Below are 24,855 nucleotides of genomic sequence, written 5' to 3'. Positions count from 1 at the left end.
AGGAGCAGGAAAGCTGATGTTTCGGGTCTAGAAGGGTCTAGGCCCGAAACGTCAGCCTTCCTGCTCCTCTGATGCTGCTTGGCCTGCTGTGCTCATCCAGCTCTACACCTTGTTATCTCAGATTCTCCAGCATCGGCAGTTCCTACTATCTCAGTAAACTCATTAAGCTGTTTCATTTGATTAATGAAGTTTTAATGGAAAAAAACAGGATTTATAACCTGAAATTTAGAGCTAGGTCATTCAAGAATGATGTCGAAGGCACCTTTTTCACACAAAGCTTAGTGAAAATCTGGAACTCTCTTTCCCCAGACAGCTGTTGATGACGAGAGGAGTTGACTGAAGTGGGATTTGATAGATTTATGTGACAAGATTGAAGGTGGTTATGGAATGGAGGAGGGTTAATGGAGATCAATTATGGAATAACTATGATCTATGTGATGGTGGAAATGGTTCAATGGCCTTTCCTATTGGTTGCATAAAACAAAACAAAAGGGGAAATCACCAATCCAGATCTATCAGCTAGGAGTTATACCACAGGAAATAACCTACAGGAATCAAGTAGGACTCCAGTCAAGGATGATGTTGTCTATTGGTTGTCTCTCTCTCAATCGGCAAATTATGTGGATTGGAATATGAAATAGCCTCTTAAAACTGAAATATCAGATCAGACATGTGGAGCAGACCTGAAGGGGCTGAATAGCCTACTTCTGCTCTTACATTCAACACAAGCACAGCTGACAAGCATACATCAGGGGACCCCATCAAAATGTTGACGGAAATTTTGATTTCTTTGTATCCAATATTCTAATGAGGAACATTTGCAAGCAAGTACCACAGCAGCATGGTGGCTCAGCGGTTAGCACTGCTGCCTCACAGCGCCAGGGACCCAGGTTCGATTCCACCCTCAGGCGACTGTCTGTCTGTGTGGAGTTTGCACATTCTCCCGGCGTCTGTGTGGGCTTCCTCCTGGTGCTCTGGTTTCCTCCCACAGTCCAAAGATGTGCAGATTAGGTGGATTGGCTGTGCTAAATTGTCCAGAGATGTGCAGGCTAGGTGGATTAGCCATTAGAAATGCAGGGATAGGGGTAGGCTCTTCAGAGGGTCAGTGTAGACTTGATGGGCCACACTGTAGGGATTCTATGAGCCTTCGGCAAGCCTGGGGATTTGGGCAAATCTTCCCACACAGCACAGGAAAAATACGACCAGATTCTTCCCAATGGTGAAATGAGGAGCAAAATCCAAGTAGCTCAACCCTCATCGAATCATTTGCATAACAAGAAATTTTGGCGTATTTGCACTCACCACATGTTCTCAAGGATCCTGAAGATGAGCAGGTTTTGTCCATACAGAATGGGAACGACAATAAGAAAGGCAAACAGTAGGAAGCAGCTGAAGAATACCACTTGCTGAATGAGGAGGCCTAAAGGGGAGATTCACAGGAATGAGATGGCAACGTCGTTTTGTTTTGAAACATACAGTAAGACACAAAATATATTCAATAAAAACTGAAAGGAGTGCGGATGCTGGAGATCAGAAACAAAGACAGAAGTTGCTGGAAAAGCTCAGCAGGTCTGGCAGCATCTGTGGACAGAAAATCAGAGCTAATGTTTCGGGTTGAGTGACTCTTCCTCACAGAACTGATGGTAGCGAGGAAGATGTTGGTTTACATGTGGAAGATAGGGTGGGGGGGGGGAGACGGCCCAAAGAGAGAGAGAACAACAGTTGGGCAGGCAAAGGAAAATATATTTCAATTCCTTTCTTGGGTGGGTTGGGGAGGCAGGGGACACGTTGGCAGATACTTCCAGTGTCTATGCTGGTCTTCTGTCAACCTCATGTGCTAAAAACAGAGCTATGCCTTGTTAGTTTACCCACTTGCTTTCTCAACCATGGTAAAAACACTCACCACACCAATCAGTTTAGGAATAGTTTGAACAATAAAATTTAAAATAGATTAATAGTTTAAAAAAATTTTAAAAATCTCAAACAAATTAATGTCATCAAGTTCAGACCAAGTGGCTCCCTTCAGCTTCATTCCAGAATCATTTAATTGCCTCAAAAAGGCTTGAAGTGTAAATATTAACGTGAAATCAGTGGATGATGAAAAGGAGATTTTCTGTCGTAGGAGAGTTGAGGAGTATGAGGCATTTCGCATTTACAATAGAAATAAATGAGCGTTTTCTCTTTCAGAGTAGACCATGTGGAACTTGATTTGATGGCTGCAGCTCTAACAACATTTAGGAAGCTTGACACCAAAGCAGTCTACATCCACAAACATTCAGTTCCTGCACCACTGACATTCACACTTGCTGCTACTGAGCCATCTACAAGATGCACTAATGAAAATCACTAAGGCTCCTAAGACAACACCTTCCAAACCCATGACCAAGATACAGGAAGCAGATACATGGAAACACCACCTTCTGCAAGATCCCCTCCAAGCCACTCTCCATCCTGACTAGGAAATATATCTTTACTGTTGCTGGGTCAAAATCCTAAAATTCCCTCCCTGAGGGCATTGTGGGTCTACATACATCACATGAACTGCTGCAGTTCAAGAAGGCAGCTCACCACCACTTTCTCAAGGGGCAATTAGGGACAGGCAATAAATGCTGGCCTAACCTGCTATAACAACCACCCATGGATGAAGGAAAAAGTAACTTGTTTCACCAGAGAGCAGTAGATGCAGGATCATGCAATATTTAACGGCAGAGATAGGCAGATTGTTTACACTAACAAGGGAATCCAAAGGAGAAAATGGGAGCTGAGAAAGTAGATCTGAGACCACAGAGATCAATCACGATCTCATCAAATGGCAAAGCAGGTTTGAGGAACCAAATGGCATACTACGCCACTCTACTCATATGTTCACATGTGCACACCATATGCTCACGAGTGCAAATGTGTAATTCTCAAGCCTGCTGTTGTAAGGGAGATCACTTTTAAAACAGGTGAAACCTTGCCTTAAGAAAAGCAAAATTAAGTAAATTAAGTTTTACACAGATTAAGTAAATAGATGAAGTTATTCTGTTCACCACTCGATTCTAAGGTGTTTTAACAATACTTCATTGTAACAAGCCTTTAAATATTTGAATCCTCCACACGTCACAAAAATAATGCAGTAAAAGGGGAAGTTAGGCAAAGACATGAAAGAGAAAGGAATAGAGGAAATGTTATTAGGGTTTAATGAAAGGGTGGGAAGAGGCTTGGGTGGAGCATAAAGAGCACTGGTGTCAAATAGGATGTTCCAACAGAGAAATAGGCGAAGTTAGTTCATATACACAACAGGAATATTTGATGCAAGAGGATACAGATTGTAAATTTTCCACCTCTTGAACTTAGAGATAGAGCTTTCCCATATCCAGTAATGCACCAGGCCAACAAGGCAAATATATATGTGAGTTTTTCCATGGCCAGCTTTTCCCTTGAACAGGTCACTAACCTGGTCCCGTAACTTTGAAAAGCAACACTCTGCATTGAGTATGGCTGACCAGGAATCTCTCACCTGCTGTTGGCACATGTTGGAAGGATTTACAGGACACTCACCTGTTTGGCCATGTTATGAACACATCTTCCTTGACCATTAAGTTCTGGAGTGGGGTTTGAACCTGGAGCTTCTGGCTTAGAAGAAGGGACACTACCCTCTGCACCAGAAGGACACCCCTTCAGTTCCTGGAAGAAGGTGACAATTGATCAAGTGATATTACTGGGATCATAAAAAGAAGAAAGGGCCTGCATTCTATCTTGACCATTGCCTTCTTCAGAGAATATCTAGAGACAAACTAATTCCGTGCTCAAATATAGAACCAAAATAAAACCGTGATAAAACAGTCCATTAGCAGATACCCAAACAGATGAATGCAGCCTGGTAACTGGTGAAGCTCATCCAACAGACAATGGCAGAGCGGGAGAGTCTGACAGACCTGTTACGATTGAAGACTTTTTGTGTGTCTCCTCTGAAAAGAGCCTGCAGGTTGTCCCTATAACAGAGCAAAGACCATGTCAGATTTAACATAGTGTTTATCTACCAATGTGCACAGATATTAAACCTAAAAGTCCTGCAGGCAGTAAGGAAGGCAAATGGTATGTTGACCTTTGAGTATAGGAGCAAAGATGTCTTGCTGCAACTGTACAGGGTCTTAGTGAGACCACACCCAGAATATTGTGGCGGTTTTGGTCTCTTTATCGGAAGGAAGGATGTTTTGGCGATGGAGAGAGTGCAATAAAGGTTTACTAGACTCATCCCTGGGATGACAGGACTGACGTATGAAGACCGGATCAGTTAGGACTATAGTCACTGGGGTTTTAAAGTATGAATAACAGGATCTCATTGAAACCTATAAAATATTAACAGTACCATACAGTGTTAAACACAAGAAGGATATTCTGATGAGCCCAGAACTGGAGGTGTCACAGTATGGGGTATGGCATAGGCCAATTAGGACTAAGCTGAGGAGAGATTTCTTCACCCAGAAAGTGGTGAGCCTGTGGAACTCTTAGAAAGCAGTCGAAGCCGAGATATTGAACATTTTCAAGAGGGGGTTACATATAGTTTATTTTTTAGGGCTAAATGGATCCGAGGGTATGGAGAGAAATCAGCAACAGGGTACCAAGTTGGATGATCAACCAAGATCCTAATGAATGGAAATTAGGCCTGAATGGCCTATTCCTGTTCCTAATGGTGCTCAATAAACACAATTAGATCATCATTGTCCAACAAACACCTACATAGCACCTTTAAATATTAAGTACTGCATGTTATTGTTCAAGACATACATTCCATTAAAGCTATTAAAATTAATAAAAAGCCCATGAGCTCTAAGAAACTCAAACAGAAAATAAAAAGTAAAAATGATCCACAATTAGAAGTTGGGGGAGGATGTGTGTGTGTTTATCCTAAGAAGACTGTCCTGCATCAGATCTATTTAAAAAGTACATTTGAAATATTAGTGAGATGTGATGTCTTTGTAAAGAGAAAGCACCTATGGAAATACATTAGCAGGGGCATTTTCTCTACGCCAGTTACAAATGGCAGGAGATCCTGCCATATCAGGTGAGATGACAGAACCAGAAACCTTATATTTTTGATGTTACCTGTGCAAAACCATTGACCTCATTAATGTAGAGAGGGTAAGGAAACAGGATACAGCCACTGCTGACACGTAGCACACTGTTGAGGAAAAAGGAGGAGTCAAATTATCTCCTGCCACACCGTCCTGACATTATCCATATGGTACTACACATGTGAACAAGAAGCAGTAAGCCATTCAGTCCCTTGTGCCTGCTGCACCATTCAATAAGATCACAACTGACCTGACTGTGACCTCAAATTCACATTCTTGCCTACACCCCTTATATCTCCTGGTCACACCAAGGGTCTATCCAGGTTAATGTTTCGTGTCCAGTGATCCCTCTTAGAACAGGATTTCTGAAGAAGGGTCACTGGACCTGAAACGTTAAACCTGATTTCTCTCCACAGATGCTGCCAGACCAGCTGAGATTTTCCATTGCATAGCAATTGACTTACAACTTGTCAAAATGACATTCTTACTTGTGGCTCATGACAGCCTGGATAACAAACCCAATACCGGAGCAACTGGTGTTCGGATTGTCATCTATCGACCCATAGTACTGTTCTTTTACTTGGAATTTTGGGAAGAGAGAGAGAGTATTTTTGCTTCAGACTTCCAGCATCTGCAGTTCTTTCGGAAATTTTTGCCTACGGATCTATCCGTGTTTGTCTTTAAAAGATATTCGAAGATTCTGCTTTCATCGCCTTTTCAGACAGAGCGTTCCAAAGACTTACAACTCTCAGAGACAGAAGAATTCACCTGGCTTCAGTTTTAAACAGATAATCCCTTATTTTTAAACAGTGGCCTCTATGTCCTAGATTCTCTCACACAGCATCCTTTCCGCACTCAGGGTCTTATATGTTTCAATCATGTCGCCTCTTACTGTGCAAAACTCCAACAGATACAAACCTCGTCTCGCCAGAAACCTCTACTTTCTATTGCCATAATTCCAAGTAAAAAAGTCAGATAGTGCTGTAGTTTGATAGAAGACAGCCCAAAAACTGACTGCTCTGGTAGTGGGTCTATTGCTCAGGCTGTAATGAGCCACAAGGAAGATTGCAATTTTGACAAATTGAACATCAATTTCCTTGCAACGAACAAGTGAATCCTTCCAAGCCAAATACTCAAATCTTTCATCTGTGAATTTAAATAACCTTCTGTGGAAATTAGCTTAGCCAACTTACTGTTGGTGCGGATCAGGCCATTTTTTGTGCAGTGATTACTCACTTTCTGAGAACGTACAGACATTGCATTGCTCTGAAGAAGGGTCTAGGCCCGGAACGTCAGCCTTCCAGCTCCTATGATGCTGCTTGGCCTGCTGTGTTCATCCGGCTCTACACCTTGTTATCTCAGATTCTCCAGCATCTGCAGTTCCTACTATCTCTTGCTCTGTACTTGGTTCCTTTTGTTCCAATTGTAACAAGTCAGTCAGATCCAAACTGGAGAGAATAGATCTGAAAGACGTGTGAGCTGAATATTAAATCATTTATAAAATCAAAATGATCTCAGTTGTTGTTGCCAGATTATTAGGAAGTTGTATCCTCCCTAGTTGCTGTGGTAAGATTCCAATAAGCTACAGTGTTGGTTGGCACTGAGATATTAGTGGTGGTCATTTTATTCTTCTTAATCCAAAAAGCCAAACTGAATAGCATTCGATCCGTACCTTCCACAACCCAAATGTAATATTTAACGATGCTCAGAACTTCACTCCTATCTTCTGAGAGATTGATGCCAAAACCTTCAAGTGTGTAGGATACATGTTCCTGGACTCCAGCTCGCATCCTCTGTAGAACAGGGACGAGGTACAATACAAGCAGAAGGGCAAACTATAGGGGTAAACAAAACATGATTAGGATTATTTAAAATGTGGTAAAGGCAAAAGGAATATACAACCTAGAAAAAAAAAAATCAGAAGTGAGACATGGGACAGCTGGATCAAAAAGAGTGTGAAGAGAAACAAACGCAGGCTTGAATTAATAGATGGGCAATGACAATATTCACTCAGGCCACAGACTTAACCCATCCAACTTGACCCAGTACACGTTACTTTCACTGCTGCATTTAATACCAAGCCATGTTTATACAATGCAACTTGTGACATCTCAAAGCGTTTCCAGTGTAGGAAATGCAGCGGTTAGTTTTGTGCACAGCAAGTTCCCATAAACAGCAAGGTCATAAATTATCAGATCATCTGTTTTAGTGATTCACTATTTGTTTTCTTTGAAGACAATTGCATCTAGAATCATGGAATGCCTACAGTGTAGAAAGAGGCCATTTGGCCCATCGAATCTGCACTGACTCCTCAAAGAGCATCCCAAACAGGCACAGCCTCACTCTACCCTATTCCCTGTAACTCTGCATTTCCCATGGCTAACCCACCTAGCCCGCACATCCTTGGACACCATGGGGAAATTTAGCATGGCCAACCTACCTAACCTGCCCATCTTTGGACTGTGGGAGGAACCCAGAGGAAACCCATGCAGACACAGGGAGAATGTGCAAAGTTTGCCAGTCAGCCAAGGATGGAATCGAACCCAGGTCCCTGGTGCTGTGAGGCAGCAGTGCTAACCACTGAGCCACCATACAGCCCACAGACAGGGATTTAGCATCTCCTCTGAAAGACAGCACTTCCACCTATGTAGCACCGAGTCTGAGCTCAAGATTCTGAATTCTCTCCACACCTTAACACCATGAATTCTCATGATCCTGCAAAAAGATGGGTCTCGATGACAAAGTCTCTTCTGTCCAGTTGATCTCAGCTGGCCACTTTGCCAACTGAACCATTCTCTCATGACATCATTTGATTAGTCAAAAGTCTAGAGTGACGATCCTCAATGGTTGGTTTGGAGAGAAGCATCCGCAGGCAAAATTAATTGCGAATCAAGCGAGCGCCTTCATTGTGAAGGGATGGCATTCTTCAAAGTATACACAAAAACTTCGCTTCCCACACTCAAATATCAAGTACAAAACAAACTGCCGAGACAAACTGGTAAGAGGGCTTTTCAGAATACTGAGAATCAGTATAAATCCTACTTAAGTGAGCATTCTAAAGAGAGGACAAACCATAATATAATATATAAATACAGAGAGCAAGAGCTTCTACAGGTACTTCAATAATAGGCTAGTCAGCTGGACATCTGTCATTGGGAATGTGTTAGAATCAATTACTAACAAAATTATAGTTGGACACTGGAAAAACTCAATCAAGAAGGGTGAGCATAGTTCTGTGAAAGGAAAACTGTTTTACTAAACTATTAGAGTCCTTTGAACATATGCTGTGGATGAAGGTGAGCCTGCAGATATACTGCACTTGAAGACATTTGACAAGGTCCCTCAGAAAGGTTATTGCATAAGTTAAGAGCACATGTAGCAGGTAACATAGTAGCATAGATAGGAGATTGGCTGGAAAACAAAAAACAGATGTATCTTCTTCTGATTGGCGAGATGTGATGACTGGATTCCCATTGGGGTTTGCGTTGGGCTTCAGATTTTTACAATTTATAATAAAGACTTAGATGAAGGGAGGAATGGCATTGTAGCTAACCTTGCCAAATGACACGAAGGTAGGTTGGACATCCCATGGAGTATGGTGGGGTTCACTTTAGCAGGAAGAATAATAAAAAACAGAGCATTAGTTAAATGGAGAATATCTGCAGAATTCCGAGGTGCAGAGGGATCTGGGTGTTGTACTGCATGAGTGACAAATAGTTTGTGTGCAAGTTAAACAAGAGATTAAGAGGATTAATAGGATGCTAACCTTCATTATAAGAGGATTTGAACATGAGAGTAAGGATGCCATGGGCATTTGGTGAGACCACACTGCAGATTTATCTCCTTATTTAAAGGAAGTGCATCAATATGTTGGAGACAATTCAGAGAAGTTGATAAAAATATCAAGAAAAAGGGAAATACTCTTCTGCTTTTGAAAATTCTCTCCTGCAGCACTGAAATTTAACAATGATTGCTGGATTCCTTCTTGTCAAGTGGTCTGTCCAAAGGCAGCTCTAACTCTGCAGACCTCCCATGGGCTAGGGATAGAGAGATAGGTCCCAAATCCAACCGGAGCATGGATTGAACCCCATGCTGCTGGCACCAGTCTGATCCACAACGGCCAAATGGCTCCAAGGGATTCCAGGTTGCTGTGGCTACATACATTTTAACCTGAGCATGTTTGGCTCAGAGCTATGGATAGCGATGGTGGAAGTTTCCATCTCCATTTTAACCAGAACTCCCTCCCACCTCACCACCTTCCATCCAGGAGTGTTGATGAAAGGATTTACCAGTTGAACCTCAACCTGTCTATATTATGAACACACCTTCCTTAGCTATCAAGTAATGGGTGGGACTTGAACCTAGAACTCCTGGGTTCAGAAGCAGCAATGTTTCCCACTGCATGAGACCTCGAAAGATCGGATTTAAACCTGTTACAACATCAGTCATTTTTGAACCCACGGCAGGAAAGTATCAATTTCAGAACATAAAGTCGGCAATGCTGATTTAAGATCAACTTTTTAACAACATTTACCTGATAGACAGAAATGACAGCCACTGTCATTGATACAACCAGTTTTGTTGGAATTCGGAACCCTTGATGAAAAGAAAAGGATTGTTTTAAGAAAAAAGCAAGCAAAGAAGTCCCTTCTCTCGATTTCCCCCAATAACATTGTTTGGAAGTATGGGCAAGGGGTGGGTTAGTGATAATATCACTGGAATAGTAATCCAGAACGCCAGGTACATGGGTTCAATCCCTAGCATGGCCGATAGTGAAATTTGAACTCAATAAAAATCTGGAATTAAAACGATGATCATGTAACCATTGTCGATCATCTTAAGAACCCATCTGGCTCCTTCAGGGAAGACAATTTGGAACCCTTACCTGGTCTGGCCTCCATATAACTTCAGGCCCACGGCAAAATTCTGGGCAATAAATGGCCATACCCCCGTGAATGAACAATTTAAAACAAAAAGGAATCAGTCTGTATCCACAAATTCAGGGACGGATTCAAACCTTTCAGTTGGAAGGACTCCAGCACTTACACAGGTTCTCCCTACAAAAGTTTCTGAGTGAGCAGGGCCAGCAACTCTTTGAGCCCGATAGAGCCCGTACAGAGGAGGAAAGGCTCAGTGTGACTGACAGAAATAAAATCGCATTAGGAATCAGGAATGCTGAGGATTTCACACCATGAGAACAAACTAGGACACCTCTAGGTGCCTCAACTTGGACTTTACTAGTTTCAAAATCTCCCCACCCCCAGCCTCATCCCATGACAAACCCTCACTCTCATCCCCACCTCCTTGACCTGTCTGTCTTCTCTCCCACCTATCCGACCAATCCCCACCACTCTCTTCCTGCACTCACCTATCACCATCCCACCTACCTTCCACAGCCCCACCCCTCCTCTCTATTAATTTCGGAGCTCCTTTCCCCTCCACCCCCCCATTTCTGAAGAAGAGTCCTGACCCGAAATGTCAGCTTTCCTGCTCCTCTGATGCTGCCTGGCCTGCTGTGTTCCTCCAGCTCCACACTGTGTCACCTCTAGTTTGACATGGGGAGGCAATGGCCTAGTGGTATTATCGCTGGACTGTTAATCCTGAGACCCAGGCAATGTTCTGGGGATGTGGGTTCAAATCTCACCATAGCAAATGGTGGAATTTGAATTCAGTTAAAATCTGAAATCACAAATCCATTGTGGATTGTCTGGAAGAACTCATCTGGTTCACTAATGCCCTTCAGAGAGAGAAACTGGCCTACAAGTGACTCCAGATCCAAAACAATGTGATTGTCTCCTAAATGCCCTCTGGGAAATTAGTTGCAATAAATACACACCTAGCCAGTGATTCCATCATCCCATGAATGAATTAAAAAATAACTTACATTAAAACTAACAGAATTCTTCAGCCAGCTTAGATTTCTTTGGAGCTACTCTGATTTCTATCCCATCCCTCCACCAAGGTGTAGACTTTTAAAAAGATTGTTCTCCAGGGAAAATTGAAATTAATTAGGTAATCAAAGTGAAAAAGGTGGTAAATAAATAAAGGGGTGATTCATTTCACTGGATGGTTTAAAGGGCACAGTTTTTAGATTATTGAAAAATGAATCCAAGAAACATTTCTTTTAAATAAGTGTCACTTCTCATCACCTGGAACCTTTCTCCTAAAAGGGAAACTCAATGGTATTTTTAAAAAGAAAGGATGCAGGTAGAATTTCCAAGACTAATTGGTTGGCTTGTTCAAAGAGCTCTCACAGGAATGATAGGCTGAACGGCCTCCTCCTTTTGCTGAGTGACCCTGTGAGATGAAAGGGAGGATCAGAGTCAGTGTCCCTGCAGGAGCTGGGAGCGATTGAGCCAGAGCAGCCGAACACAGGCGATGTAAGGAATTCACAGAATAGCATCAGTACAGTAACTCCAGCTTTAAAGGTTTTACCTTCTATCGGTAAATAGACGTATGATCGTATCAACATCTCCATCCTGATCCAGAGGCTTGGTCGATCTGTACTGACACTAAAAAGAGGGGACAGGAAGAAAAACAAACAAGAGAATAAAATGCACACAAAGCTCTCGAAGTTCCACTTCTTAAAGTCACACAACTCCATTTTGTCTGAATATGGTAAAAATCTGTGTTATGGAGCATGCAGGTTAATCCAAAACGCTGAACAATGGGGACCTATAATCACTCAGGGCAGAGGGCAAGGTGTTGCTGCATCTGAGAGGGGTTGAGGGGCGTTGGGACACAACTGAACAGGAGAGTGAGCGACTGAGAGACAGACAGAGTGCTGACCCAGCACACCCAGGCATTCACAGTAAAACAAGCACAGCTGAAGACTAGATTGACACCACAACCTTCTGATCAATTTTTCAGGAAGAAAGGAAATTTTGAGCTGTCAGTTTCACCCACAGTTGCTCTGAGTGAAGTATCCACGATCAGGAACAGTAACCAAAGCTGACCCAATGACTGAACCATTGCAATGCAAAGCAGAAGAATGACCTCTGCTGATTCCCCATCTCCTGTTATTATTGATAGGCTCTTTTCCATAAAAGGAAAGCATTAGCTAAAGACTGAAAGTGACCAGCTTGAATTGGGCTGTCAGGCATTCTGATTCCTAGAGAACGTTGGTTGGGAGATAACAAGGTGTAGAGCTGGATGAACACAGCTGGCTAAGCAGCATCAGAGGAGCAGGAAGGCTGACGTTTCGGGCCTAGACCCTTCTTCAGAAATATTGGGAGATGCTGGATAACACAATGTTTACTGTAGTTATTAAAAACAGGCTTCCACAATAGGATAGAGGGTCAATGTTACCATTTCGCTGAGCTGCACAAACTTGTTACCATGCCCATTACAATCAAAGTGGTGTCCAGGATGTTGCTATCAGCTCTGTATATACACACACGCGCACTGGCAATGGTTGAATGGAGTAGCCGCAAATGGGACAAGGTACCAAGAGTGGCAATAGTCTAGAGAAACCAGAGCGAGTTGAAAGTCAAATGCTATTGTAGGATGTCCAATGACGTCAATAAACGTGGAGCTGGAAAAGCACAGGAGGTTAGGCAGCATCTGAGGAGCAGGGAAGGCCGAAACCCTTTGTCAGTCCTGCGCATTTCCAGCTTCACATTTATTGACTCTAGCTTCCAGCATCTGCAGTCCTTACTGTCTCCAAGTGTCCAAAGAGGTGCAGGTCAGGTGGATTAGCCATGTTAAATTGCCCTGTAGTATCTAAAGATGCGTAGGCTCGGTGGGTTAGCCATGGTAAATTCAGTGTTACACGGATAGGGTGGGGGTTGGGGACTCTTGAGGGTCAGTGCAGACTTCAATGGGCTGAATGGTCTTTATCTACACAGTTTGGATTCTACGATTCTATGACAGGAAAACACACACGAACAGAGTAATTTACTAACCTGTTTTTGCATGGCCTCTTCCTCAGCAAAATCTTTAAGTAATCAGTGTAATATTTATCAACTGGACACTGAGGAGGAAACCAGAACTTGGTGAGGGAAGACTGCACAGATTCGGATGTAATACCTCCCCACCATTCACAACTGACCAGGTAACACCATCACTTAATGTTTACCAACAAAGAAGTTAAATCCCAGTTTAATACTGACAACAGGAAGGAACTTTTCCCCTTGGTGGAGTGATCAAGGACCAGGTACAGATTGAAGGTAAGGGACGGAAGGTTTAAAAGGTGACTGAGTTGGATGATCAGCCATGATCAGATTAAACGGTGAACTTGGCTTAAACGGTGAACAGCTGCCCAAGTTGTCCTGGGTGATTCCAGCATTTTTATCACCTTATGGGAGTCCACTGCAGATGCTGATCATGTGTCACACAAAAAGCATCCCCCCCTCCAGCAATGTCCATCATGTATCACATGAAAAACATTTCCTCCCCCCAGCTATGACCAGAGTGTCACATGAAAAACATTCCCCTAGCTATGTCCACTTGTCCCGTGAAAAACGTTTGCCATCAGCCTTGATCTCATGTTGCATGAAAAATGTTCCTCCTGCTTCCTTGATTGTGTGTAGCTTGAGAAACACTCCTTGAATCATGTGTTGCATGAAAAGCATTCCTCCTACCACTATAGTTGAAGTCTATTTTCTTTGTCATTCTCCCAGTTTGATTCTGTTCTGGCTTTAGTTCAGTGTCATAGTTAAATGTTGGTGTAATTGTAAATATTAATCTGGGATACGCAGGCTAATCCAGGGATGATTTGCTGAGGTAGTAGTCCTGCTAATGAAAACTTTTATTTGGAAAAGTCTCAAGGTAGGTCTTGAAGATACCAAGTGATGGAGCTGAGACTAATTTTAATAATTAAAGGATTTTAATAGCTCCCTGGATTTACCCAAAATCCACCTCTATAAAGCCCACACCTCAAAGCGAAGTCCCAGACCAGAAACCCACACTGCCCAGAGATAAATCTGACACTTACCTGATGCAAGGGCAGATTTTGTGAAGTCCTGCCATTTCTCAGCAGCAACAAAGAATAAATGAGACTTAGAAATGCCAGGCATATCAGCTGGGGCAGACTTCTCAGCAGGGAGTAGTATTCATGCAACTGGACAGGCAAACAAAATTTTAATAAAAGTAAGAAATATGTCAAGAATGGAAAATGATAGAATCACAATGATTACAGCACAGAAACAGGCCATTTGGCCTATCATGTCTCTGCTGGTTCTCCGCAATTCAGAGTCTCACTCCTTGCAATGGGGAATGTTTTGACTTCAGATAATCTATCATAATCTAATATGGTCCAAATGTGACCTAATGGAACAAGAGAATGGTAATATTCCCTCCTCACCCTCCAATAAATATATTTGGCAATTAATGTACTAGTCGTTTTGGATCACTGTCCTGAGATGTACAAGTTGGACCTGTATGCGTTATTTGCACATTTTACTGATTTTTCCTTCTAGGTTTAAGAGTTAGAGTTAATTGAATATAAATTTTGGAGGGGGTTGGTTTTATGAAACGTGATTAGCTGAACGAAAGCCCTCCCCAGAAGTATGGGCTTGGACTGTACTCAAAAACCTGCATCTTCTGGTGGTAAAACATAATGATCCATTCAAAAGCCTCGACTAATCCTGCCTCCATCTCCCTCCCGGGCAGTGAATTCCAGACCATAACCACTCACTGCACGAGGATGATTTTCCCCTCGCGGCACCCTTAGTTCTTTTGTCGATGGCTTCAGACTAAATTGAGGAACGTTTTGTGAATCTCTGCCTTCCCTCTTGTCTCAGGCAGTGAGCTGCTTCCGTTTGTGACCCACCTTGCAGCCAAGGCCGTAAAACAGAAACCTGGCATTTAGTAGGGTCGGTCACCACCTTAGGATGTTCCAAAGGGGTTTATAACCAATTTAGAACTTTGAAAGTGTGGTCAATGTCGGAATGAGTCTGCAATTGTGGAATGTGAAGGATTGTTATGTTTTGGATCAGTCTCTTGAATTTGGGGTAAAAACAGAACAACAAAAAGGACAAATCTGCAACCTGTTCTGAATTCTGCCTGACAACAAGCTCAAATGCTCGGTTGTAAAATGGAAGGCATAGGATGTCTAAGCGTGGGCAGGGTGTCTGTAGTTATGACTGTAATCAGTGACAAGAGGATGTTGCACTGATGGTGGAGAGAATGTTTGTCTTCAGGTCACAGGCTCAAAATGGCCTACTCCTGCTTCTAAACTCACAGAGAGGCATTACCAGCATCAGGTTTCCTAAAAAACATCCACATTAGGTGTAGGAGTAGGCCAGTCAGCCCCTCAAGCCTGATCTGCTATTCAACTTACGGCTCATCTATTCCACTTTCCTGCTTATCCCCTGGCAAGCTTTGACTCCGTCATTAATCAAAACAGCTCAGGATTGAACACAGCATTGACAGAGCAAGATCTGACCAAGGGTTTGAGCTCCTAAATTTGGAGAGACAATACAGTAACTATTAAAAAGGGAAGACAATATATTCTAGTCCTGTGGCCTTGCATCATATGGACTGGCCAAAGTTTTAAGATCAAGGAAGAGCAGCAGGGATAGCTAGCTTTGTGATAAGCACTGGACTGGAGTACAAAATAAAGCATAACTCAAAGTTTTAAATTTTTTATTCACTTGTGGGATGTGGGCATCGCGGGCTGGCCAGCTGAGTTTCTGGATTAATAGTCTAGTGATACCACCACTAAGCCATCACCTTCCCAGTAAACCGAGTAAACAGCAACAGTGGTCATTTTACACAGTGACAAACTAGGCAATTAAGTGAAAAAGGATGGACCAGATCTAAAAGTTAAAAGTTCAAAATTGGAGGAAGGTCAATTTTCCCGGTTTAAGGCAAGAACTTTCAAAAGTTGATTGGGGGCGGATATTTGCAGGTAAAGGGAATCCTGGACAATCGGAAGCCTTCAAAAATGAGATAAATGAGTCCAGAGACAGTATGTTCCTATTAGGGTGAAGGGCAAGGCTGGTAGGTGTAGGGAATGCTGGATGACTAGAGAAATTGAGGTTTTGGTCAAGAATAAGGAGGAAGCATATGTCAGGTATAGACTGCAGGGATTGAGTGAATCCTTAGAAGAGTATAAAGACAGTAGGAGTACACTTATGAGGGAAATCAGGAGGGCAAAAAGGGGACATGAGATAATTTTTGCAAATAGACTTAAAAGGAGAATCCAATGGCATTCTACAAATACATCAAACACAAAAAAAAGAGTTACTAGGGAGAAAATAGGGCCCCTTAAAGATCAGCAAGGACACCTATGTGTGGAACCGCAGGAGATGGGGGAGATACTACATGAGTATTTGGCACCAGTGTTTACTGTGGAAAAGGATACGGAAGATACAAAACTTGGAAAAGTAAAATAGCAACATCCTGATAAATGTCCATATTACAGAGGATGTAGTGCTGGACATCTTAAAATGTGTAAAGGTAGATAAATTCCCAGGACCTGATCAGGTGTACCCTAAAACTCCATGGGAAGTCAGGGAAGAGATTGCTGGGCCCTTTGCCGAGAGATTTGTATCATCGATAGCCACAGGTGAGGTGCTGGAAGACTGGAGGTTGGCTAACATGGTGTCACTATGTAAGAAATTCAGTTAAGGAAAAGCCAGGGAACTATAGACCAGTGAGCCTGACATCAGGTGCAGGCAAGTTGTTAGAGGGAATCCTGAGGGACAGGATTTACATGTATTCGGAAAGGCAAGGACTGGTTAGGGATAGTCAACATGGCTTTGTGCGTGGGAAATGGTGTCTCACTAACTTTATTGAGTTTTTTGAAGAAGTGACAAAGAGGATTGATGAAGACAGAAGAATGGATATGATCTATATAGACTTCAGTTGGGCATTGAACAATGTTCCTCATGGTAGACTGGTTAGCAAGATTAGATCACAAGGAATACAGGGAGGACTAGTCATTTGAATACAGAACTGGCTCAAAGGTAGAAAATAGAGGGTGGTGTTGGAGGGTTGCTTTTCAGACTGGAGTCCTGTGACCAGTGGTGTGCCACAAGGATTGGTGTTGTGTCCACTTCTTTCGTCATTTTTACAAATGATTTGGATGTGAACATAGGAGGTATGTTTAGCAAGTTTGCAGATGAAACCCAGATTAGAGGTGTAGTGGACAGCGAAGGTTACCTTGGAGTACAATGGGATCTTGATCAGATGTGCTAATGGGCCAAGGAGTGGCAGATGGAGCTTAATTTAGATAAATGTGACGTGATGCATTTTGGAAAGGCAAATCAGGTCAGGACTTATACACTTAATGGTAAGGTCCTGGGGAGCATTGCTGAACAAAAGAGACCTTGGAGTGCAGATGCATAGTTCCTTGAAAGTGGAGTCGCAGCTAGACAGGATAGTGAAGAAGGCGTTTGGTATACTTGCCTTTATTGATCAGTGCATTGAGTACAGGAGTTGGGATGTCATTTTGTGGCTGTACAGGACATTGGTTAGGCCACTTTTGGAATACTGCATTCAATTCTGGTCTCCCTGCTATAGGAATGATGATGTTGTGAAATTTGAAAGGGTTCAGAAAGGATTTACAAGGATGTTGCCAGGGTTGGAGGGTTTGAGCTACAGGGAGAGGCTGAATAGGCTGGGGCTATTTTCCCTGGAGCATCAGAGGCTGAGGGGTGACCTTATAGAAGCTTATAAAATCATGAGGGGCATGGATAAGGTAAATAGTCAAGGTCTTTTCCTCAGGGTAGGGGAGTCCAAAACTAGAGGGCATAGGTTTAAGGGGAGAGAGGAAAGGGACCTAAACAGCAACTTTTTCACGCAGAAGGTGGTGCGTGTGTGGAATGAGTTCCCAGAGGAAGTAGTGGAGGATGATACAATTACAACGTTTAAAAAGCATCTGGATGCATACATGAATAGGAAGGGTTGAGACAGATATGGACCAAATGTTGGCAAATGGGACGAGATTAATTTGGGATATCTGGTTGGCATTGGACGAGTTGGACCAAAGGTGCTGTACATCTCTATGCCTCTTGAGAATTACAGGCCCAGTCTCATCAAGCAAACGTGGGAGAATGCTGGAGAAACTCTGCAACAGCTGTGCAGAGAGAAACAGAGTTAACGTTTTGAGTCTGGTATGACTCTTCCACAGAAGTTTCTCCTCAATGTCTCTGCATAGGATCATCCCCTCAATCCATGAATCAAGTTGGTGAACCTTCAATGCTCTCTTTCTACAGCTAATAAAGAGGCTAGACTGTATATGATACACAAAACAATTGGAGAAAAATAAGGGGATCTTAAACATAAATTTATCTTTGCATCTTTGGACATTATTAATAATTACAAGAGAGAGACAATTACCATCCAATTGGCTAATGAGAAATGTGGCAATGCACCAAAAGGACGGCCATGTTGGATAACCACTGGCAGGAAGTGTGGGGGCAGACCACCAGCAAATCACATAACAAAAACTCATGGATTATAGCCAAACACAGTTGACGTCCTGGACGATAAAGGGGCTTCGTGAGACTAAATGAATTTTAAGTCGTAGGGATAGGTTCTTGCTGAGTTCAGAGGGCTAATATCAGAGAGATAATTTTGTTTTGCAATCAGGGCAAAAGCGGATTGGGAGAGATTTCTTGTCGGTTCCCAGCATTCAGGAGCAGAAGGAGTTGCTTTTTCCTCCCCAGATAATGAGAGAAAAGGATCATTGTACTGGGATTCAACAAATCATTTCACATCGTAACAATAGTAACTCTGTCAGAACAGTAATCGGAATGAGAGCAAATCTCTGATTAAAACGTAAGACAGTTGCATAAGCAGAAAACAAAATAAATCACTACCTTGGATGATAAAGGACATTGAACTTTCTGACAAAGGAGAATGCTAAAGTGTAGCCAGGATAGGACGCTGCCGAGAAAGTAACCCAATTTGTTCTTGACTGTCGCACACACAAGTAGTGGATAGTATAGGGCTGGATAATAAAGCAAGGCAATAATCTTCCAGTATTCTTCAGAGAGAAAAAATAAACAGTTCCAAGTTAGCAATACAATTATTAGCAAAATACACAATGGACCCAAGTTCCACCTCCGATTATAAATATCACATTTTTGATTTTTTTCTTAAAAACACAACATTTATTTATGTCATACAGCAAGAAACACAGTCCAAAATCATTTACTGCCATGATATAGATTACAAATTGTCCAGTTTAAGTTTAGTTTGTACCACTTAACTCATTAGGACTTCCATCTAGAAGGATTGCAGATACGTGCATACAAGACACTTGCCTTCTTGAATCGCCGCAGTCCTTATGCTGTAGGTAGACCCACTTTGCCCTTACAGAGGGAATTCCAGGATTTTGGCCCAGAGTCAGTGAAGGAACGGCAATATATTTCTAAGTCAGGATGGCGAGTGGCTTGGAGGGGAACTTACAGGTGGTGTTCCCATGTATCTGCTGCTCTTGTCTTTCTAGTTGGAAGTGGTCGTGGGTTTGGAAGGTGCTGTCTGGGGGTCTTTGGTGAATTTCTGCAGTGCATCTTGTAGATAGTACACACTGCTGCTACTGAGCGTCAGCGATGGAGGGAGTGAATGCCAGTCAAGCGAGCTGCTTTGTCCTGGATGGTGTCAAGCTTCCGAGTGTTGTTGGAGCTAGCAAGTGGGGAGTATCCTATCACACTCCTGACTTGTGCCTTGTAGATGGTGGACAGGCTTTGGGGAGCCAGGAGGTGAGTTACCTGTTGCAATATTCCTAGCCTCTGACCTGGTCTTGAAGCCACTGTGTTTATGTGGCGAGTCCAGGTGAATTTCTGGTCAATGGTAACCCTTAGGATATTGGCAGTAGAGGATTAAGTGATGGTAACATTCCAAAAACAAACACAGGAAAGTCTTCCATTAAAGTCAAAGGGTAAATGAACTCCGGTATTTTTTTTTCCTTTCTTCGGCCCCCTCTGGAATAATTCCTCATTGAGGCTAAAAGCTATTTTGCCCATTTACCTTTGGTACCCTTTGAAGATTCTGCAAAGGGCAAAGGATTGTCATCAAGGACAACCACACACAAGGAACAAAACAGCACTCCAAACACAGCAGCAGCGATTCCTCTGTGGTAGTCATGCTCGAGGAAGCCAACGGGGCTGTAAATACACAGCATTTACCCAAATTAAAATAAAACGACAAGAGAAAAATTGTTTCTTATAAAGTGGCTTTGAATTGCATTAAAATACCAGGGTAAAATGTGTTTTTTTTTAAAAACCAATGGGATACAAAGTGGATAGAAAGCAGCTGTTCCCCTTAGTGAAAGGGTCTGTATTCTGGATAGAGTGGACACGGAGAAGATGTTTCCACCAGGAGAGACCAGGACCCGAGGGTACCACTTCAGAGCAAAGGGAAGACCCTTTAGAATGGAGTTGAGGAGGAACTTCTTCAGCCAGAGTTTGGTGAATTGGTAAAGTGCATTGCCGCAGAGGGCTACAGAGGCCCAGTCGTTGAGTGACTTTAAGGTAGAGATAGATAGGTTCCTGATTGGTAAGGGGATCAAAGGTTATGGGGAGAAGGCAGGAGGGTGAAACATATCAGCCATGATCAAATGGTGAAGCAGACATGATGGGCTGAATGGACTAATTCTGCTCCTACATCTTATGGTCTCATAGTAACAAAGGGGCACATTGTTAAAGGTGAAAGGAAGGGAGGTTTAGAAGGATTTGAGGAAAACAAATTTCACCCAGAGGGTGGTAGGGAGGGTAACTGAAGCGGGTAACCTCAACCTTTTATACGTACTTGAGTGAGCACTTGAAGTGTCATAACATTCAAGGTCAACTGCTGGAAAGTGGGACAAGTGTAGCTTTAGAATAGTTGTGGTGGTATAGACTTGATGGGCTGAAGGGCTTCTTTGGTACCAAATCATTATGATAATTAGCACACAAGAGAAAAAATTAGAGGAACATTGTTGACAGAAGGTGTAAATGGAGGGGCATATAGGAGGGAGGGAAATGAAGTGATCTTTTCTTAAATCGTTCTAAATCCCTATGATACTTTTAACACAGTATCATAAAATCCCGACAGTGTGGAAGCATTCCAATCAGCCCATCAGGTCTACACTGACCCTCTGAAGAGCATCCCACCCAGACCCACACCCACACCTCCTACCCTGTCCCCTGCATTTCTCATGGCTAACACACCCAGCCTGCACATCCCTGGACACTGAGACAATTTAGCATGGCCAATCCACCCTAACTGCACAACTTTGCACTGTGGGAGGAAACCAGAGCACCCAGAAGAAACCCTTGCAGACATGGGGAGAATGTGCAAACTCCACACAGACAGTTGCCCGAGGATGGAATCGAACCTGGGTCCATGGCGCTGCGAGGGAACACTGCTGATCGCTGAGCCACTGTACCATTCCAAAACAGTGGGACACAGCACAGTAAAAATATGCCAAGGCTTCACAAGAGCTACACCAAATAATAACCACGGAACAGCGAGCCACACAAGGGGCCATTAGCAGAGAGACAGAGAGATAGCATTAAGATCTGTGACCTCTCGCCAGAACTCTCTTTCTCTCTCCGCCAGCTGTGCTCTATTTTCTGTTTTGTTTTAACAGAAGTTTTTCCGTTTGATGGATTCATTGGGAAGATGTACAATGGCTATTTCTTCCTGTAGAAGTCTGTTTTCCTGTTGATATGTTCTGGAGTGTTTCAGTTTGTCGGGTGGCAGAATGAGATAATGTGACAGTTCTGTGCTGTACTAAGAGCCCTGAAACAGCACTGAATAATGCTCCCAGCTCTCTCTCAACAGTAGAATCTTTCCCTTTAAAATGTTAACTTTCAGGAAGTACCAAAAAAAAGTGGTCTGATGCATTTCGACCAATCCCAAACCCTTTTATAAAACAGGATTGATCCTTGTGGATCTGTTCCCAGTGAATCCCACTTCACTCGAGACTCAGCCAAGCACCTGGATTAACAGCTGAACTTAACTCCATTCTGAATCAGAAACTTGGCTTTAAATAAAACTCGTGTGGTTTCTGGGAGACTTGGCTTTTAAAGAAAAACTCATGTGGTTTCTGAGAGACTTAATATTAGTAGCAATGGACAGAAACAAAAACCCCTAAGTAACCACTCAAACTGTAGAAACTCTTAATGAGGTTTGGCTGTAGTGATCCCTGCAGAATAGTATTACACATACAAAAAGTGGGGATTGACCTATTTTTTTTTCTTGGAAACGCTAAGGTTTCAAATCCCACTTTAATGAGGCTCCCCTCGGACTGAATCATCAATGGAGACACAGGATGTTTTAGGGAAGAACAGAGGGAGAAAGAAAAAGATTTATTCCAATCTTTTTTCAAAGCATGCTCATTGCTCAGACCTTTGAGTATAGGAGTTAGGACATTACATTGAGGTTGCACAGGATGTTGGTGAAGCCACTTCTGGAGTATTGTGTCCAGTTCTGGTCACCCTGTTATAGGAAGGATATAATTAAACTGGAGACGGTTCAGAAGTGATTTACCAGGATGTTGCTGGGTTTGGATGGTTTGAGTTATAAGGAGAGTCTGGGACTTTTTTAAAAAAAAAACTCGTGCATAGGAGGCTGACGGGTGACCTTATAGAGGTTTATAAAATAATGACGGATATAGATAAGGTGAATGGCAGGTATGTTTTCCCTAGGGTGGGGGAATTACAAGACGAGGCGGGCATATTTTTAAGATGAGAGGAGAAAGATTTAAAAAAGATGAGAGGCAGCTTTTTTTTTAAAAAACAGAGGGTGGTTCATGTGTGGAATGAACTTCCAGAGGAAGTGGTGGATGCAGGTACAGTTACAATGTTTAAAAGACATTTAGGTAAGTAGATGAATAGCAAATGTTGCGAGGGGTATGGGTCATGTGCAGACAGATGGGACTAGCTTAGTTTGGGATTATGGTTGGCAACAGACAGGTGGGACTGTAAGATCTGTTTCCGTGCTGTATGATTCTATGACTCTATAATAGCGACACCTTCCATAATAATAGACCACCAAGCCTTTTATTGTTGTGAAGAAGAAATTGTTTCACTCTGAATGTAAATGTGGCTGTTAATCCAGGTGCTCGGATGAATTTGGAGTGGAGTGGGATTCACTGGGAACAGATCCACAAGGATCAATCCTGTTTCGTAAAAGGGTTTGGGATTGGTCGAAATGCATCAGACCACTTTTTTTTGGTACTTTCCGAAAGTTAACATTTAAAGGGAGGGATTCTGCCTTGTTCAATGTCTACCTGTTGAGAGAGAGCTGGGAGCATTTATTCGTGTGTTCAGTGCTGCTTGAGGTCTGTTGGTATAGCATCACAACTGTTACATTATCTCATTCTGTCACCCCCAAAACTGAAATAGTCCAGAATGTATCATCAGGAAAACAGACTTCTACAGGAAGAAACAGCCATTGCACATCTCCCCACTGAATCCATCAAATGGAAAAAAACCTCTTGTTGTAATAAGACAGTAAACATTGACAATACTCACCAGAGCTGGCAGTACTTGAAGAGAAACAGAGTTCTGACGAAAGGTCACAGACCTGAACATTAAACTTTGTGTCTCCTTGCATGGCTTGATGTTACATTATTGTCTGGTGCACCTCATGAAACCTTGTGGTGTTTTTAATGTGGGCCATATAACGAGTGGCTGCAAATGGTTTCAGAATTAAGTCAAGGTAAACTTGCCACAGTCCCAACAGACTGTAGGACAGCTCTCTAATGCAGGAGAGAGAGAGAGCAGGCACAAGTGGGGGATGGGAAGAGAGACAGAGAGGGGAGATGAGAGATCAGGCAACAGTGGCAGGGAGAAAGACAGGCAGGCAAATAGAGACACAGAGGGAGATGGAGGCAAGGGGGAAGAGACAGAGAGAGAGAGAGAGAGAGAAAGACACACACACACACACAGACACAGGACTGCTGGTGGTTTAACCTGAGGGTCCCACACCTCAGACAAAGGGCAAGGTTGAGAAGACAGAACCTTCAGGGTAATATCAGCCACCACAGGAATTGAACCCGCACCATTGGCATTACTGTGTTAAAAGGCAGCCATCCAGCCAACTGAGCTAACAGACCCCGTTTTAGAATTATTTATGAGTAGATCACTTTACCTTAAAGGGAGGTAAACCCAAGTAGCTTGCACAGTTCCAGCTTATAAATGAACTTGGAGGAGCAAAAACAGATTAAAAAAGAAAAAATAAATTTAAAACCAGGCCATGCCAGAACAGGGTTGTAGCCTCGTAACCCAGAAGGTGGGACCGTCCTAGTAAACACAGCTGGTGAACAATTTTGTGAGCTTTAAAACCCAGGCTGAAAGACACCGGGATAAACATTGTTAAGTAGGAGGGCTCTCAGTACTGTATGCCTAGCACACTTAACACGGTGATGTATTTACAGCAACTGTCATAGTTTGACCTGAGGAAGCCCAAAGTCTAGTTCACTCAGGGTTCAAACATTGACCCTGAGGGAACTGAATGCCAGCAGACACTTAACTGCAACAGACCAGGCGCTCCACCGCAGCAAGTCCTGCACAGCCGTCTCCGTTTTACAAAGAAGGACAAGAAGACCAGCACCGCAAGCTGAAAAAAAAGACAAAGAATTCTCGGTCAAAATGCAGCAATTAGCCCCCTGCTGAAGGGTCTTGTGCAGAAACAGATCATTCAAACAAACAGGCCTGTTCCAATATTCATTCCACGAGATGACTGATCTGCAACCTAAAAAGGGCCTTTCCATAACAGCCCTAAAGCTCTTTGGTAAACCACAGTTTATCAAACCTCACAACTGATTGAACATGGTAGAGGGTTCCAAATTTCTGCCTTTTCCTTTATGTGTATAAAAATGTTCCCTAATTCTGATCTGGCACGAATTTTTAAA

The 24,855-nt window shown here is 42.8% G+C and overlaps 2 protein-coding genes across 5 annotated transcripts in view; both read right to left on the bottom strand.

The window, feature by feature from the left end:
- The window catches only part of LOC109929142 (dual oxidase 2-like), a 702,670-nt gene that overhangs the window by 95,621 nt on the left and 582,194 nt on the right, over positions 1-24,855 (bottom strand). The gene's annotated exons all lie outside the window — the stretch shown is intronic.
- The window catches only part of stra6 (signaling receptor and transporter of retinol STRA6), a 50,875-nt gene that overhangs the window by 12,900 nt on the left and 13,120 nt on the right, over positions 1-24,855 (bottom strand). For 2 of the 3 annotated variants that reach the window (XM_048617214.1, XM_048617215.1), the window contains 11 exons: positions 24,475-24,560; positions 19,983-20,119; positions 18,830-18,996; positions 13,996-14,121; positions 12,965-13,032; positions 11,496-11,572; positions 9,595-9,656; positions 6,733-6,895; positions 5,092-5,167; positions 3,844-3,977; positions 1,303-1,420 (listed from right to left, as the gene is read on the bottom strand). In XM_048617214.1, the coding sequence (XP_048473171.1) occupies positions 1,303-1,420; positions 3,844-3,977; positions 5,092-5,167; positions 6,733-6,895; positions 9,595-9,656; positions 11,496-11,572; positions 12,965-13,032; positions 13,996-14,121; positions 18,830-18,996; positions 19,983-20,119; positions 24,475-24,560 (1,214 nt within the window). The remainder of the gene's footprint in view (positions 1-1,302; positions 1,421-3,843; positions 3,978-5,091; positions 5,168-6,732; positions 6,896-9,594; positions 9,657-11,495; positions 11,573-12,964; positions 13,033-13,995; positions 14,122-18,829; positions 18,997-19,982; positions 20,120-24,474; positions 24,561-24,855) is intronic. The other variant, XM_048617216.1, reaches the window with a different exon arrangement.

Source organism: Rhincodon typus, chromosome 36 (assembly GCF_021869965.1).
Source record: "Rhincodon typus isolate 14 chromosome 36, sRhiTyp1.1, whole genome shotgun sequence".
In the NCBI taxonomy this organism is placed as follows: Eukaryota; Metazoa; Chordata; class Chondrichthyes; order Orectolobiformes; family Rhincodontidae; genus Rhincodon; species Rhincodon typus.
The sequence above is the reverse complement of the archived record's forward strand: the minus strand, read 5'-3'. Positions and strand labels throughout refer to the sequence as shown.